This window comes from Thrips palmi, unplaced genomic scaffold, assembly GCF_012932325.1.
Source record: "Thrips palmi isolate BJ-2018 unplaced genomic scaffold, TpBJ-2018v1 HiC_scaffold_10, whole genome shotgun sequence".
NCBI classification, from domain to species: domain Eukaryota; kingdom Metazoa; phylum Arthropoda; class Insecta; order Thysanoptera; family Thripidae; genus Thrips; species Thrips palmi.
This window is the reverse complement of record NW_023144621.1, coordinates 21,516,583-21,530,905: the sequence shown is the minus strand read 5'-3', so window position 1 is coordinate 21,530,905 and position 14,323 is coordinate 21,516,583. Positions and strand designations below refer to the sequence as shown.

Here is a 14,323-nt window from a genome sequence, read left to right as displayed (position 1 = left end):
CTCCATGCCATTTCCGTCTCTCTGGCGACAGTCTTGACGGGGTGCCCTGGGCTCGAAGATGCATTGGGTCCGGCAGGTCACACTTCCCCGTCGCGAGTCCGGGACGAGGTCCGGGAGCATTATCGGCCATTGTGGGGCGGCTAGGCTGTCCGGTGCCTTGGCCGGCCCATCCGCCCATCCGGCAGGCAATGAATGGCCCTAACGATTGCCGAAGCGCCGCGAAGCGTGCTGCTGAGTGGAGCCTCTAGCCCCTCGTCGTGCTGGACGCCGCCACACTGTCACGCGCCGCCCGGGGAAGCGGACTCTCACTTTCGAGGAAATCCGACAAGCGCTGTCGATCAGAGCTATCGACGACGGAAACTTTAGCGAGGCAGTGTAGTGAAGTATGAAGGATGCTATAAGTTAGTCACTTAGTGTAGCTGAGCCCGGTATGATAAGCCACGGCGGCGGGGCCATCGCGCGGCGTCGGGGGGGTGCTGGCTGGAGGGGGTTGACGCCGTGCCCCGCGCCGCCCCCCACCTCCCCGCGCCGCGCCCCGCCGCCCCTCGCGGGGCACCCCTCCCCTCGCTCCGGCGGCGAGGTACTTAAGCGGCGGGAGACGCTCAGCGCGACCCCAGTCCACCACCAGCCACGGCGCCTATCAGAATGCAGTTCCATTTGGCGGTACGTAGAGTGCGGTGTCCAGTGCTGTGTGTGCATGTGTGTGTGTGTGCGTGACGTGTTGACACCGGCCGCTTCGCCGCCTGGACGCGCCAACCCAGCGGGCTCGCCAAGGACCGAAGGACCGTCCTCAGTGCTCGTTGCTAAACGGTTCGAAGCGTTCGGACCGCCGTGGAGGCAGTGCAACTCGTGCAACTGGCGCAGTGCGACGCCAGCGCCTCGGCGGCCGACAAGTGAATCAAGACCCACTTCCCAACGACCGAACGGCAAACAGCGCGACAGTGCGCCAGCGCACCGCTTGCGCAATGACAGTTTGGTTCTCAGGCAAATCAGTGCCGCCCCGCCCCGCCTCGCCCCGCCTTGCTACGGACGACGCGATGTCGCAGCAACGAAGCGCCTCTGCCGCGGAGCGTTTTGGAAAACCATGTCATAGGCGCTGCTGCTGCTGCTAGTGTAGTGTGGGCGGTGCGCCGCGCCACGCGGTGTAGTGTGTCTTGTTGTGGTGCAGATCGGCGGGCCGCTGAGATTGCTCCGCTTCCCCATCGGCCGTGCCGTGCCGTGCCGTGCCTTGCCGCCGCGTGGCGTGCGCGCTGGCCTGCATTGGGCCCGTAATGCTAGAGCTGGCGAAGCGGGCGTGGGCATGCAGTCGGCCTCATTGGAGGGCTGCAGGGCGGACACACACACACACAAACACACACAAACACACACACACATACACACACACACACACACACACACACACAAGTGGGACGCGTTGCAGGCGTTTCATGGGCGATAGGGGTGGCAGGGCGGGCGAGGGGTGGGGGTGGCGCTGGGCGTTGCCGTGCTCCACACCGCCGACTGCGGCTGGCTGCTCGCGGGCCGAGCCGCGGAAAATGAGTAAGCCAATCAGCACTGCCTCAACCAGTTTACCCTCCACGCCGTTTCTGTAAAATGACGCGAAAACCGACGACGGTTTCTTCTGATCATGCTTCGGTTCGGGCGCCGCCTTGGCCGCCGCGGCGCCGTGTTGAAACATGCAAAACAGCCCCTTTGCCGGTTGATGCATGTGCCGGGCCCATCAGGCCTCTGCCGGCCGGGGCATTACAAAAAGAGAAGTAGAGATAGAGATTGGAGTTGGGCGCGGGGAGGGCGCGGGGGAGGCATTAGGTGTGGTTGGTAGGCCATACTCCTTCCTGGTGTTTGGCCACTCGCTGATGTATGCACTGTGCAGCGCGTGGCGTGGCGTGGCGTGGCGGGTCCTGCATTGCTACGTCGGCCGGCCGGCGCGCCCAGCCAAGACTCCATCTGTTGTGCTGCAGCCGCTCCGTGGAGACACGCGGCGGAGACACGCCGCGGAGGCCGTGGAGGGCATCGCCAGGCATCGCGGTGGTGCACAGTGGGCCAGAAGACCGGTGGAGGCGGTCGAACCCCGAGACGCGTTTTGAGCTCCAGGGTCGCTGGGACTCGAAACGAAAGCGTGACCCCACCAATGGATTGCTCCCAGAACGAGGAATCCGTGGGTGGGGTCACACGTTTGGCTCGAGTTTTGTTTAGCGCCTGTGGAGCTCAAAACGCGTCTAGGGTTTCGGCCGGCGCCGCCGGTCTTCTGGCCCACTGTGTGCTGGGTGCCTCTCGGTGCCTCCTGCCAACTCGCCACCGCTGCTGCTCCGCGGCGTGCGTGTGCGTGCGTTGCCTCCGAAAAGGCAGCACCAGGCGAACGCAGCGAACGCAGCGAACGCCCATAAAGTTGTGAAATAAAATGTTTGGCGGAGCGGAGCGGCAGACTGATCCTGAGAGTCGCGCTCTCGTCGCTCCGTCTCTGTCGCACTCATGGGGCGTCCCGTATGGGTGCGAGAGAGACAGAGAGACGAAGACGGCTGTGAGTCCCCGCCGCTATCGTGAGCACGACGCTGGACGTCGCCCTTGCGACACGTGGCGCGCCGGGACGCGGCGGGACGCGGCCCATAAGGTCACTGCTTAAGGACACGAGGGTCCTGCGCCCCGCGCCCTCGAACCTGCGTTGAAGAAGCTGTTGGAAAGTGGGGCTCGGGGCCGCGGGGGCGGGGTGCGCGCGGAGGGCACCTCGCCGGCACGGCGACACGGGCCAGCCAGCCCGATTGAGACGGACTGCACGGACTGCATCGCAACGCGAGCTGGCGTGGTGCACGCTGCACTCGGCGGCCAGGCGGGGCGGGGCGGGGCGGGGCGGGGCGGGCGGGGCAGCCCCGTCACGATACATTTGGCACGGCGCGCCGCGACGAACCCCGCGAAGAACCTCGATTCCATCTCCAGCATGCACCCCGCCAGGCTGCAGCGGACTGATTCCGAGAGTCCTTCTCGTCGCTCTGTCCCTCTCGCACCTGTACGGGACGCCCCATGAGTGCGAGAGAGACAGAGCGACGTAAACGTCTCTCGGAATCAGTCTGCAGGCTGTAGGAAGCTCGGCGATAGAGGCGTTAGCGCTCGCATCGGCGCGTGCAGGCTGCAGCAGCCTCAAGCAGTGCGGGCCGCACAGTGGCGTGGTGACGGCTGAGCTGGGCGGTGAAGCGGAAGAAAGAGATGAGTTGGCTTTCCCAAAGTTACGCTGTGACCAGACCAGGTGATGGCTTTTTGCAACACCAACTCGAGGCAGTCTTTCCGCTCACTGGGGCTCGAGCCGCCTGGGAGGTAGGCCGCCGCGGGACAGGCGAGCACGGCCTGGTGGCCTACCCTCCGCTTCGCAGGCGCCAAGCGAACCCACTCCAAGCCCTCAACGAGGCGTCGAATCTTACTCGTAATGGTTCCAGCGGTTTGATCTTCACACGTGGAATACCTTTCGGTACCGTCGAGTATTCCATTCGAGACCTATCTGAGGACGCCAAGCGTAGAGCTCGAAACGTGTCGACAGTTACCTCTGCCTGAGCAGGTCTCGGTCTCCCGCGAACCGCCCCCTCCACTTTAGAAAGCACTGGCTGCACTTTGCTCTTCAATATCGCGATATGATTTAAATACGCTGAGCTTTTGACACGGGGCCGCAGGGGGCCGGCGAGCTCGGTGCTGGCGGACTGACTTCGCACTGCGTGGCTTCATCGCTCTGTCTCCCTCGCACTCACGGGGCGCCGCGTGCGGGTGCGAGAGAGACAGAGCGCACTGCTCGGAATCGGACCACTGGAGGGGACAGTCCGGCCGAGTCCGGCACACTGCAGCAACTCGCGGCCGGGCGGGTGGGTGCGCGCTGGCCGATGCACGTTGCACACTGCAGCACCACGCCGCGCCACGCATACCGCAAACTGCATCGCATTGCCTAATCCACTCTATCGATGGAAAGAAAATAGTATGAGCGCCGCCCGCGGCGGGCCGCACCGCACTGCACCGCACCGCACCGCCCTATGCGGCGCCGCACCGCACTGCACCGCACCGCACCGCCCTATGCGGCGCCGCACCGCACTGCACCGCACCGCACCGCACCGCCCTATGCAGCGCCGCACCACACCGCGCGTCGAGAAGCCGCGCGCCTCGCCACCACTTTAACGCTAATTGTTTCCAGCGCGTTGTTTTGTTTTCCTTTCTCTGTGGTTTCGGAGCGCGCATCGAGTTTGCTCGAATTTTTTCCTCTTCCTTTCAGTTACAGTGGGCACACTTGCAGTGCAGGCGCGTGGCTCCGTGACGCAATAGCCGTTGTCGGAGGTTTCGCGGTGGAGGGCCTGGCCTAGGGCCTGGCGGTCTTGCAGTGCACCTGCCTGCCTGCTGGACCGCCGGAAGTGCCGCCGTTTGCATCGGCGTCCCCAAGGGGGCGGTTGACGGCCTCCCCGCCGACGAGTCGTCGGCGACCCGGTCGGACCGGAACAGGACACGCCGGGCTGGGAGCCGCAAGGGTGTCGCCCGTCCGACCGGGCCCGTTCAACCCGTTCAACCCGTTCAACCCGCGCGGCGCCGGCACGGCGGCACCAAGGCCGACGTCAAGGTCACTGCCAAGGCCGCGTCGGCTCGGTCGGCTCTTTCGCGCACCTGTGTGTGGAATGTCGGCCACCGCGGCGCTGCACTGCACTGCATGATTGCGGTCGTCAAATTATGGAAAGCCAGTGCCGTGAAGGGCGGCCGACCGACCAGCCGACCGACGGCGTCGTTAAAGGCACCACGCCGCGGTGCCGTCGAGATGACGTACTGCTTGACCCGCTGCGGGGTGGAAACAAAACACGATCTTGGCACACGCGGCGCCGCGCGGCGCGCAGTAGCCGCCATCATGGGTGCGATCAGCGCGGCAAGGGCACTGCACTGCCTGCACTGTCTGCAGAAAGAAAAGGAGGAACGAGAGCAAAGTGCCCTGTCCAGGAGCGAATCAAGGACCTCCTGCAACTTAATAACCCTGTCTGTCTGCCGGCCTGCCCTGGAACTGCCCTGGCACTGGCCTGGCACTGCCCTGGCACTGCCCTGGCATTCCCCCGAGGCCTAGTAGAGAGGTCAATATCTGCCTCGCCCTCCGGGCAGGCGTGCACCGTCTTCAGCTTTTCTTTCCAAGCGGCTTTGCTCGGGTGTATTATCAGTTGACCTACCTTTAAGTTAACCTCCCCATGTTTTTTCTTTGATAATGCGAGCGGCAAGTACTTCTACTCCATCCCCTTTGTCCGCTCATCAACATTTATATTTAATACTTCCAACATTTCTGTTCTATATTTCCTTTTGTTACTTTTGAAGGTTCAACTGAGAGGTGGGTCAACTGACCCACCCCGCTTTGCTCCGCGCTAGTGATTGCAGTGTGGTCTCATTGGGCAACGACTCGGGCGATACACCGCAATGCGCCGCAATGCGATCGTTCCGTTCGGGGGGCGGATGCTCCCCGGGATGCTCCCTGAGCCCCGGGGCCGCCGAAATGAGGTTATGTCCCGCGGGTTATGTCCTGCACGGCGTGCACGGCCGCCAGTCACGTCACCCGGCGGGGCTTCCTCCGCGGCGCTGGCCGGCCTAACCTAACCTGCACTCGGAAATGCGGCACGTTTGGCACGCCGACTCGGTGGGGGACTCGGTGGGGGACTCGGGGGGCTTCAAAGGCCGGTCGGCCATTTCCGCTGGCTTCACCGAGGGCTTCACCCACGAAGGCAGCACGTGCTGCACCAATGCTGCACCACCCAGAACGACGAAAACTTTAAACGCGCTCCACATTCAAATGAGGCTGGACAACGCCCACGCAGTGCCGTGTCTCGCCCTGCCCTGCCCTGCCCTGTCCAGCCTCGCCTTGCCTCACAGGGCGCCGCCCACCGCGTCGTTGCACTGGCAAATCTCGCTCGCGGTGCGGAGTGCTCGGAGTGCGCACTGCTCGCAATAATCGGCCGCATTGTGTTTTTCATGCACGGCCCTCCACGTCCGCGTCGTAGGGGCGGGACACCAAAATTATCAAGTCGCCGCCATCGTCGTGCGGCCCTGCGGCCGCGGCTCAGTTCACACTGTCCTGGCCGGCAGGGCTCGCCCCGGCCCGACCCACCCCACCCCGCCCCACCCCGGCCCGCCTCGACCCGCCCCGCCCGGCAGAGGCGGGCCGAGCAATATTTCTCGCGCCATGAGATTTTCCCATGTTGGGCCGGCAGAACAATACTTCCTCCATTGCGCAGTCTCCGTGGCTCCGCGCATGGCCACCGTGTCCACCGTGCAGGGCAGGGCAGGGCAGGGCGGGGCGGGGCGGGGCGGGGCGGGGCGGGGCGGGGCGGGGCGGGGCGGGGCGGGGTGCGGTGGGGCAGGACACGCGTGTTTGCGGTCGCCCTGCGCGGCCTGCACTCGGGCCATGCCGCCGTGCCGCCGCTGCCCGCCACTCCTGTGCCAAGTCTGCGGGGCAGGATGCACGGAGTACAGTACGGTGCGCAAAGGATTCCATCAACACTTTCCCTCAATTCCGACTTAGGCCGCGGTAGCGCGAGGCAGCGCCCCACAGCCCTTGACATTATGCGCGCACACTGGACTCCGTTCCGTTCTACGATGATGGACGACGTTCCGGTGGAGGGGATGGGAGGGGAGGGAAGGGAAGGGGAGGGGAGGGGCTGAGGTCGGCGATGTGACAACCTGACAACCGCCGCTTAGCAACAACCAGGGGGCAAAAAACTGGTGTGGATTTGGTCTCGTATTCTTCCGATCAGCAACCATTACCGCTACAGACGGCCACGCTGAAAAAGCATTTCGCTTTGAGGGGTTTTGAACCCAGGACGCTGGCGAACATCCTTGGGCTGCGGCCGCGCCGTGCCTCCCCCGCGCCGTGTCCGCCGTGTCGTTCGGTATCAGTTCAATTTATCAGCCAGGTCCGCGCCGATCCGGCCGGGCTGGAGCATTCTTCTTATTGGAGGCGCCGGGCTCGTTGTTGCGAAGCTCCGAAGGGAGGCCGCGCCGCCTTGCCTCGCCTCGCCTCGACTCGCCTTGCCTGCCGCCGAACGCAAACAAGACGAGCAGAGGACTGGCTTCTGGGAAGGAATCCGCGGCGTGTTAACCGGCAGGCACGGCCACGCCCAGGCGGAACGCTTCGCGACCTTGCGCCCGGACTGTTCCTGGACTGTTCCTGGACTGTTCCTGGACTGTTCCGGGATCCCGGGTCGCCAGTTCAAGACGCATGGGCGGGGCCGGGCTGCCGCGGTGGGCTAGCGGTGGAGCGGAGACGGAGGCGCCGGCTGCGGCAGGCTGGCCGGGCCGCGCCACCGCCCGGCCGGCTCCGCCGTGGAGGTAGGCCGCCCAACGCGCGTGCGCGCCGCGGTGGGGGGGACGGCGACGGCGTGGCTGGCGCGCACGATGGGTGGCCTACCTCCATGGCGGGGCAGCGGCGCGCCAATTGTTTAGCGTGTAGGTGCGTGCGTGCGTGTGAGTGTGTAGGCATGTGTGCGTGTTACGTGATTCCCGCAATATTCAGTACGGCCCGGCCGGGCGGCCAGGCCCCACAGCGTGACGTCACGCTCGTGCTTTTGGAAACAGAGTGACACGGTTATGCGGCGAGTCACGCAACCGTTTTGCCGCGTGCCGCGTGCCGCGATGACTGTAATTACGCACTGAGGCTAAGTGAAAGACCCGCCTGTTTGCTGCGCGGCTATTCATTTTCAGCTGAAAACACTTTAAGTGAAAACTCACCTTTCCACTGACTCACTATTTTCTCCGTTTCCTCGTGCAGACCGTGGTGCTCGCCACCCTCGTGGCCTTGGCCTCCGCCCAGCGGTTCGCCGGGCCCAACCCCAACACCGTCGACGAGTACGACTACGAGGACGCCGGAGCGCAGGCGCCCGTCAGACCGCAGCCCCAGCCCCGGTCGTACGCGCCCAACCAGGCCAGGCTGAGCGCCACCCAGCCCAAGCCCACGCCCATTCCCATCCTCAAGCAGATCAACAGGTAGGCCCCCGTCGAGGAAATGGAGTGCTGCTCAGGTGCTGCGCTGCCCCTGGGGCGCACCTGTCTTTTTAGGGAGTGAAAAATTGGTGCTACCAGTGTGTCCGAGGGTCCGAGCGGACGGCACGCACCTGCACGGTCCTGCATTACACACATGGCTCTGAGGCAGGGGGAGGGGGAGGGGGGCGTTTTGCTGGAATGCGTCCGGACTGTCGCCGTCAGTGGGGCAGCCGCCCGCCGCCCCGCCTCACCTCGCCTGCCCCGCCCCACCACGCCACCTCGAGCAGCACTACATCGGGAAAGTGGAGCATTCGATTACACCGCGCCGCGCCCTCGGCCGCGCCCGCACTCCAGGCCAGGCTAGGCCGGGCTAGGCCAGGGTAGGCCAGGGTAGGCCCGACTAGGCTACGCCAGGCTACGCTACGCTAGGCTACGCTAGTCCAGCTCTAGGATACGCCACGCGGCGCAGCGCGAGGGCCGCCGACCTAGACTGCTGGCCTGGCCGAGTCCGGCGAGTCCGGCGAGTCTGCAGCCCGTTTAAAGGATACCGAGTACTTGCGCGGTTTCATAACACGGAAGACAATAACGGGCTGGGGATTTGCCGGGCGGCCGGCCAGGCGGCGCGGAGAGCCCGAGAGAGGCATTGACAACTTTACTCCGTGTTTTACAAGTCCGAGAGGGCCGTCGTCGCCGTCGTCGCCGTCCCCGTCCACTCGGCGCGCCGCGGACCCGTTTCGTTTGGCGGTGTCTCCTGTTGCGTCGCCCCCCGCCAAACGGCCGGGCCTCGGCCGCCGGGCCGCGTTTATGTCAGACAGATACACTGGCCCTCGTTTCCGACGGATTGGATGATCTGTTTGCGCATGCGCGGGGCGGCGCGCGGGGGCACCCAATTGCCAAACGGTCGCTCGTCGGCGTCGCTTGCCCGCTTCGTTGTTTCGACATGCCGTCTAATTTATTTATTTTTTCTTCCACCACGGCGGCCAATGAGTAGCCAGCCGGCCGGCTGGGGTGTCGCTCGAGCCCCCGGGGCGGTCTGGCGGTCTGGCGGCCTGGCGGTCTGGCGCGCGCTGTGGCACGCGGTGTGGCAACGCGCTGGGCGAGGCGAGGGCCTGCACGGCGACGAGGGGCTCCCCGACGCACGTCGGCAGCACTCCACCCTGAGCTCCCCGTGCGCCCGCCCTGCTCGCTGGCGGTGGACGAGGTGGACATGGCCTGAAAGGTGGGGGTCGCCGGGTCAGGGCTGCCCGCCTTGGCGCGCCGCGTTCGGGCGGCACTTCACTCTGTCTCTCTCGCTCATGGAGGCGCCCCGTAGGGGTGCGAGGGAGACAGAGTGGTGGCACGATGACGGCCGCGCTCCATTGCGGCCCTGCGGCCCTGCGGCCTGCTGCCCCGGGCCGGCGTGACACTGCCGTGTCACTGCCGTGTTGGACGCCGATTCCGAGTGGATTGGCTCGTAAAGGACCTTCTCCAGGACCGCGCTCCGCTCCGCAGTCCGCGGGGCGCATCGCCTTTACGGCCGTGTGAAGCAGCGCGGCAGCGGACTCATTCCGAGCGTCGTTTTGGTCGCCCTGTCTCTCTCGCACCTAAACGGCACGCCGAATGAGTGCAAGAGGGACAGAGCGACGAAAACGACTCTCGGAATCAGTCTGCAGCGCCGCAAAGACGAGCAGCCGTTTGTTTAAGTCCACGCCGTAAAAGAAACCGGCGGCGATACTCCACTGCGCTCCGCGTCGCGGGCCGTCGCGGACAGTGCGGGGCATGGCGAGGGGTATGTTCGCGTCGCGCCGCGTCGTCGACAAATCGGCCGGACGGCGTCCTTGCGCAAGTCACTCCGCGGCGCGGCGGTGTCGGCGAGCGGGGGTCATCTTTACCCAATAAAGTCGCACCCGATGCATAAGTAGGAAAAGAACAACGCGCTGCTCTACTCGTTTTTTGCGAAACGTGTCGCTCCGCGGCCCTGCCGGGCACACTGCCGGGCACGCCGTCGAGAGGGAGGGAGAGTGATGGGTTGACAACACTCCCTGGGCGACTGAATGTAAATCAGAGTCAGCCGGGAATAATGATGACAGATCGGCCGGCGAGGCAGCGGGCACGCGGAGCGCGCGGAGCACGCCGCCAAGCCTGGCCGCGCGGTGGGCCTCCCGCCGTGGTCCGGCGGCGGCGACTCCGATGGCGGATACGCGATGGCCCGGGGGACCCACGGCACGCCGTGCCACGCCCCGCCACGCCCCGCCACGCCCCGCCACGCCCTGCCACGCCACGCACCTCCTGCCAGACAATAGAGAGTAATGCCAGGCGGGGCCGTCCTAGACGTCCTTGGGGGCACTCGCCACCTCACGCCCGCCACGCCGCGGCCCGGCGCACGCCGCCCCGCCCCGCCCCGCCCCGCCCCGCCCGGCGCGAAAGGCTGCACACATCCGGTTACGCTAGCGCGGCGTGTCAATGGCGGCGATCTCGGACACCGCGAGGCTCGCGAAGTCGCGTGCGGATCCCAATGCGAATAACGAATGACGTGTCGTGGCGGCGCGTGGGCTCGGGGCGGGGCGGGGTGCGGCGGGGTGCGGCGGGGTGCGGCGGGGTGCGGTGAGGCGGGGTGCGGCGGGGTGCGGCGGGGTGCGGCGGGGTGCGGCGGGGTGCGGCGGGGTGCGGCGGGGTGCGGCGGGGTGCGGTGAGGCGGGGTGCGGCGGGGTGCGGTGAGGCGGGGTGCGGCGGGGCGCATCATCTCGCCTTGTGCCGCCGCCACCACTCGCATTTTAGCGGCCCACCACCGCGACGACGACGACGACGACGCCAATTTGCCCGGCACCAGGACGGCGTCGTCGTGGAGGTCGCGGCAGGCAGGAACGGCATTTCACTTCCCGACGCCGTGCTTTTCTTTGCTTTGCGTGGTTACGGAGACAAGCGGCAGGTGAAATTGGAGCACGATGCTGGTCTTCACTGGGCTTTGCTTGCCTTCCCGCCCCGGGCGCGGCTGTCCTAGGCCTATAACTAAAACGAGAAGAATGCTGTTCGCCGGGCACAGCGTCACTTCGGAGAAATGGACTTGTTGTTTGCTCTTGAATGTGTTCTACCAATTGGGAATCTTAAAGTATTTTTGGTACAGTTTGTTTACTGTCAAATTTAAAAAGATTGACCACGGATGTTCTATGGAGCAAGTTGCTGTGGGTCGAGCCCAGAGTCCATCCTCCAACAAACCCTGAAGGAGAAAGCCCCTCCCCGGCAGAGATATTTTTTTCTAAAATGGCGCGTTACGAGATTCCCAGGAGCCGAGCCTGGAGCTGCCTTTATTTGTCCCCGCTGGCCCGCCGGGACAAGCGGGCCTGCACTGCAAGCCACCGCGCTGCGAAAAGGAAAAAGGCGAAACATCGGTGCGTCGCGGTGCCGTCCCTGCCCGTCGTCTCGGCCCCTCGGCTTCTTTGCCGCGTTACGCATCGCCCCATCGGCCCGGCCGGGCGGCCGGCCCGCGCCATGTGACAGTTGCTTACTTAGTTGTCCGGGCCGCCGTATTTGGATCGGGGCGCTGCAGTCGCTGCAGTGGCCGGCCGAGCCACATCGCCGCCAATTATGTAATTCGAAATGGACGCGCCAGTCTCGGGGGAATGCAGTTCGCGAACAGTGCTCGCACTCTCCCGGGACGCCCCACGAGCGCGAGAGAGACAGAGCGGCGAATCCGGGCGGCGACACGCCGCGGGCGCGGGGCGTTAATGTCCGACGGGTTGCCGACGACGCGGCGGCGCGGCGCGCTCCGTGAAGTGCCTCCAACCGCGCGACGTTCGGGACGTTGGGGAATGGGAGCAGTCCGGCAAGCGTCCCGTCGCTCTGTCTCTCTCGCACTCGTGGGGCGTCCCGTAGGGGTGCGAGAGAGACAGAGCGACGAAACGACCCTCGAGGCGGCAGTCCAGCAGTCCGGCCTGGCATCGGCATCGCCGGCATCGCCCACAGCAAAACATTGGGTAACGGTGTGACGCGGCCACGCGGCCAGCGATCGCACACTGCACGCCGGGGAGTGGAGGGGAGGGGTGCTTGCTCTGGAAGCACGCACACAGGCCGGCCGGCCGAGCGGGTCGCGGGTGTCGCATGACGCGATGACGTCCAATAAGGAGAGACGGGCACCGGACGGCCAGCGCGGCCAGGACGGCCAGGGCGGCCAGGGCAACAATTGCACATCGGCTGCAGGATGCGACGCAGCCAATGGACGCGTTCGGACGATGGTTGTCTCTCCAGTGAGCAGCGCTTCGCGGTTCTGTCTCTCTCGCTCTCGCGTGGGGCCTTCCACGGGGGCGCGAGAGAAACAGAGCGGAATCATCGCTGTTCGGAGTCGGATTACGGACGCGGCCGGCGTGGTGCGGTGCGTGAAGCGTGAGCGATGGTCCCAATCTTTGTCCGGACCCTGGGAGAGCTTTCTTTCCTCCGCTTACGCGTGTCGGCCGGATGCCGGCTCCAATGTGAATGCGGACCTGAATGTGAATGTGATGCTCGCAGGCACAACGATGACGGCTCCTACACGTACGGCTACGAGGGCGCCGACGGCTCCTTCAAGATCGAGACCAAGCTTGTCACCGGCGAGGTGATGGGCAAATATGGCTACGTCGACGACTCCGGCAAGGTATGCGCGGACCAGACCGTTTCCCCCGAAAAATGCGATACGAAGATGTGAATGTGAATGTTAATGTGAATCTGAATGTGGCGGCAGGTGCGCGTCGTGGAGTACGGCGCCAACAAGTACGGCTTCCAGCCCGCCGGCGAGGGCATCACCGTGGCGCCGCCCACCCTGGTGGACGAGACCCGTGTCCCCAAGGCGGGCAGGGCCGGCGGACTGAGCGCCGCCTCCCTCAACGCCGCCGCGCCCTCCATCGAGTCGCAGGAGGACATCTACGACGACAGTAAGTACGGCAGGGACCGCGGACTGGGTGTGCAACCGGACTCTGCTCACGTGGCCACTCTCTGTGTTCGCAGGCCAGTACTACGAAGAGCCCGCCACCGCCGCCCCGCGCCCCGCCCCCGCGCGCGCCCTGCGCCCCCAGCCCGCGCCCCGCCCGCGCGCGCAGACGCCCCAGTACTTGGAGAACTCCTTCAGCGCGCCCGCCGGCAGGCCGTCCGCCATCCCCAACAACTTCGCCCAGTTCACGCAGACCACCAGCTTCGGCACCGCCCCCGGCCTGGCCGCGGCCCACGCCCTGCCGTCGCCGAGGTTCGCCGCCAGCCCCGTGCCCGCCCGCGCCCAGATCGCCGGCGCCGTGCCCGCCGGCCCCGCGTACCGCCCCGTCAACCCCGCCCCCGTGAGCGAGCCCTCGCAGCCCCAGCAGGCCCTGTTCGTGCCGCAGTCGCAGCTGCCCGGCCTCGGCCAGCACTACAGCCCCGCCGCGCCCGCCCCGCTGCCCCGCCGGCCCGCCCCCAGCCAGGGCGGCGGCCTGCTGGACCAGCTCGCCAGGGACTACGCCCTGCCCCAGGGCGCGGGGACGCCCCTCGTCGACACCTCGTTCGGCGTGTACTAGACGGCCTGCGCGGCGCAGCGCGGCGCAGCGCCAAGGACTGACAAAAACATCGGGGAGGCCAGGAGTCGAACCTGCAACCCTCTCGTTTCGACGCGTGGCAGCTTGACCTCTCGGCCAATGCGTGCAAAACGCGTATGGGTGTGTGAGTGTACAAAATAGGATTGCAGCGATCCCGCTTTTAAAACGGGAATAATCGCAGAGTCAAAGCAAGAAAAATCAAGCTGTGTTTCGATGAATCTTGCCTTTGTCTCTAATTTTAGTCAAGATTGTCATGCCTCATTTTGTAAGATTTTGTGTATTTTGTGATAAGTTATCTACGTAGAAATTAATTAAGTTGAAGAGCCATTACAAAAAATACTGTTGTCCTCTTAAAATACAAAAGCGAAAAATGTTCAATCAAATCAAGATTTTACTGCCGGGAAAAAATGATGGAGTTCTTCACTTATCGAATATGTTTTGTATGTGATACTGATATCCATGTAAATCTCATATCCATTCTTATCCCTACTCGTATGCAGTGTTACCACGTACTGTACATGAAAGGCCATCTTTTCTTTATTTATCATAAATGATAAATAAATTGTTTGTTTTTTTCTACAAAACCTATTCTGTTCATTTTTATGCACTTTATATCCACCTTTATATCCACCTTTCCACGGATCAAAACGAGAATAGAATCATTCCCTGCGATCAGTCGCCTCGAGTGTGTGTGCGTGTTTCAATGTTATGGCGTCTTGGCTGACTGCGTGTCGCAAGGTGCGACGGCCGGCCAGACCGGCCACTACATTCTGTGACACGAATCACGCCTGTGACCCGCAAGTGCAGCACGAGAACGCAAACGCGCGCGCGCACACACA

At 64.7% G+C, this 14,323-nt stretch overlaps 1 protein-coding gene across 1 annotated transcript; it reads left to right on the top strand.

Moving 5' to 3' along the window:
- Positions 1 to 620: 620 nt before the first annotated feature.
- Positions 621 to 14,062, top strand: LOC117649777 (translation initiation factor IF-2-like). Its single transcript, XM_034392832.1, has 5 exons — positions 621 to 663; positions 7,760 to 7,974; positions 12,454 to 12,577; positions 12,665 to 12,854; positions 12,928 to 14,062. The coding sequence occupies exons 1-5, from the start codon at positions 646 to 648 to the stop codon at positions 13,464 to 13,466; spliced, it is 1,086 nt and encodes a 361-aa protein (XP_034248723.1). The 5' UTR covers positions 621 to 645; the 3' UTR covers positions 13,467 to 14,062.
- Positions 14,063 to 14,323: the final 261 nt, after the last annotated feature.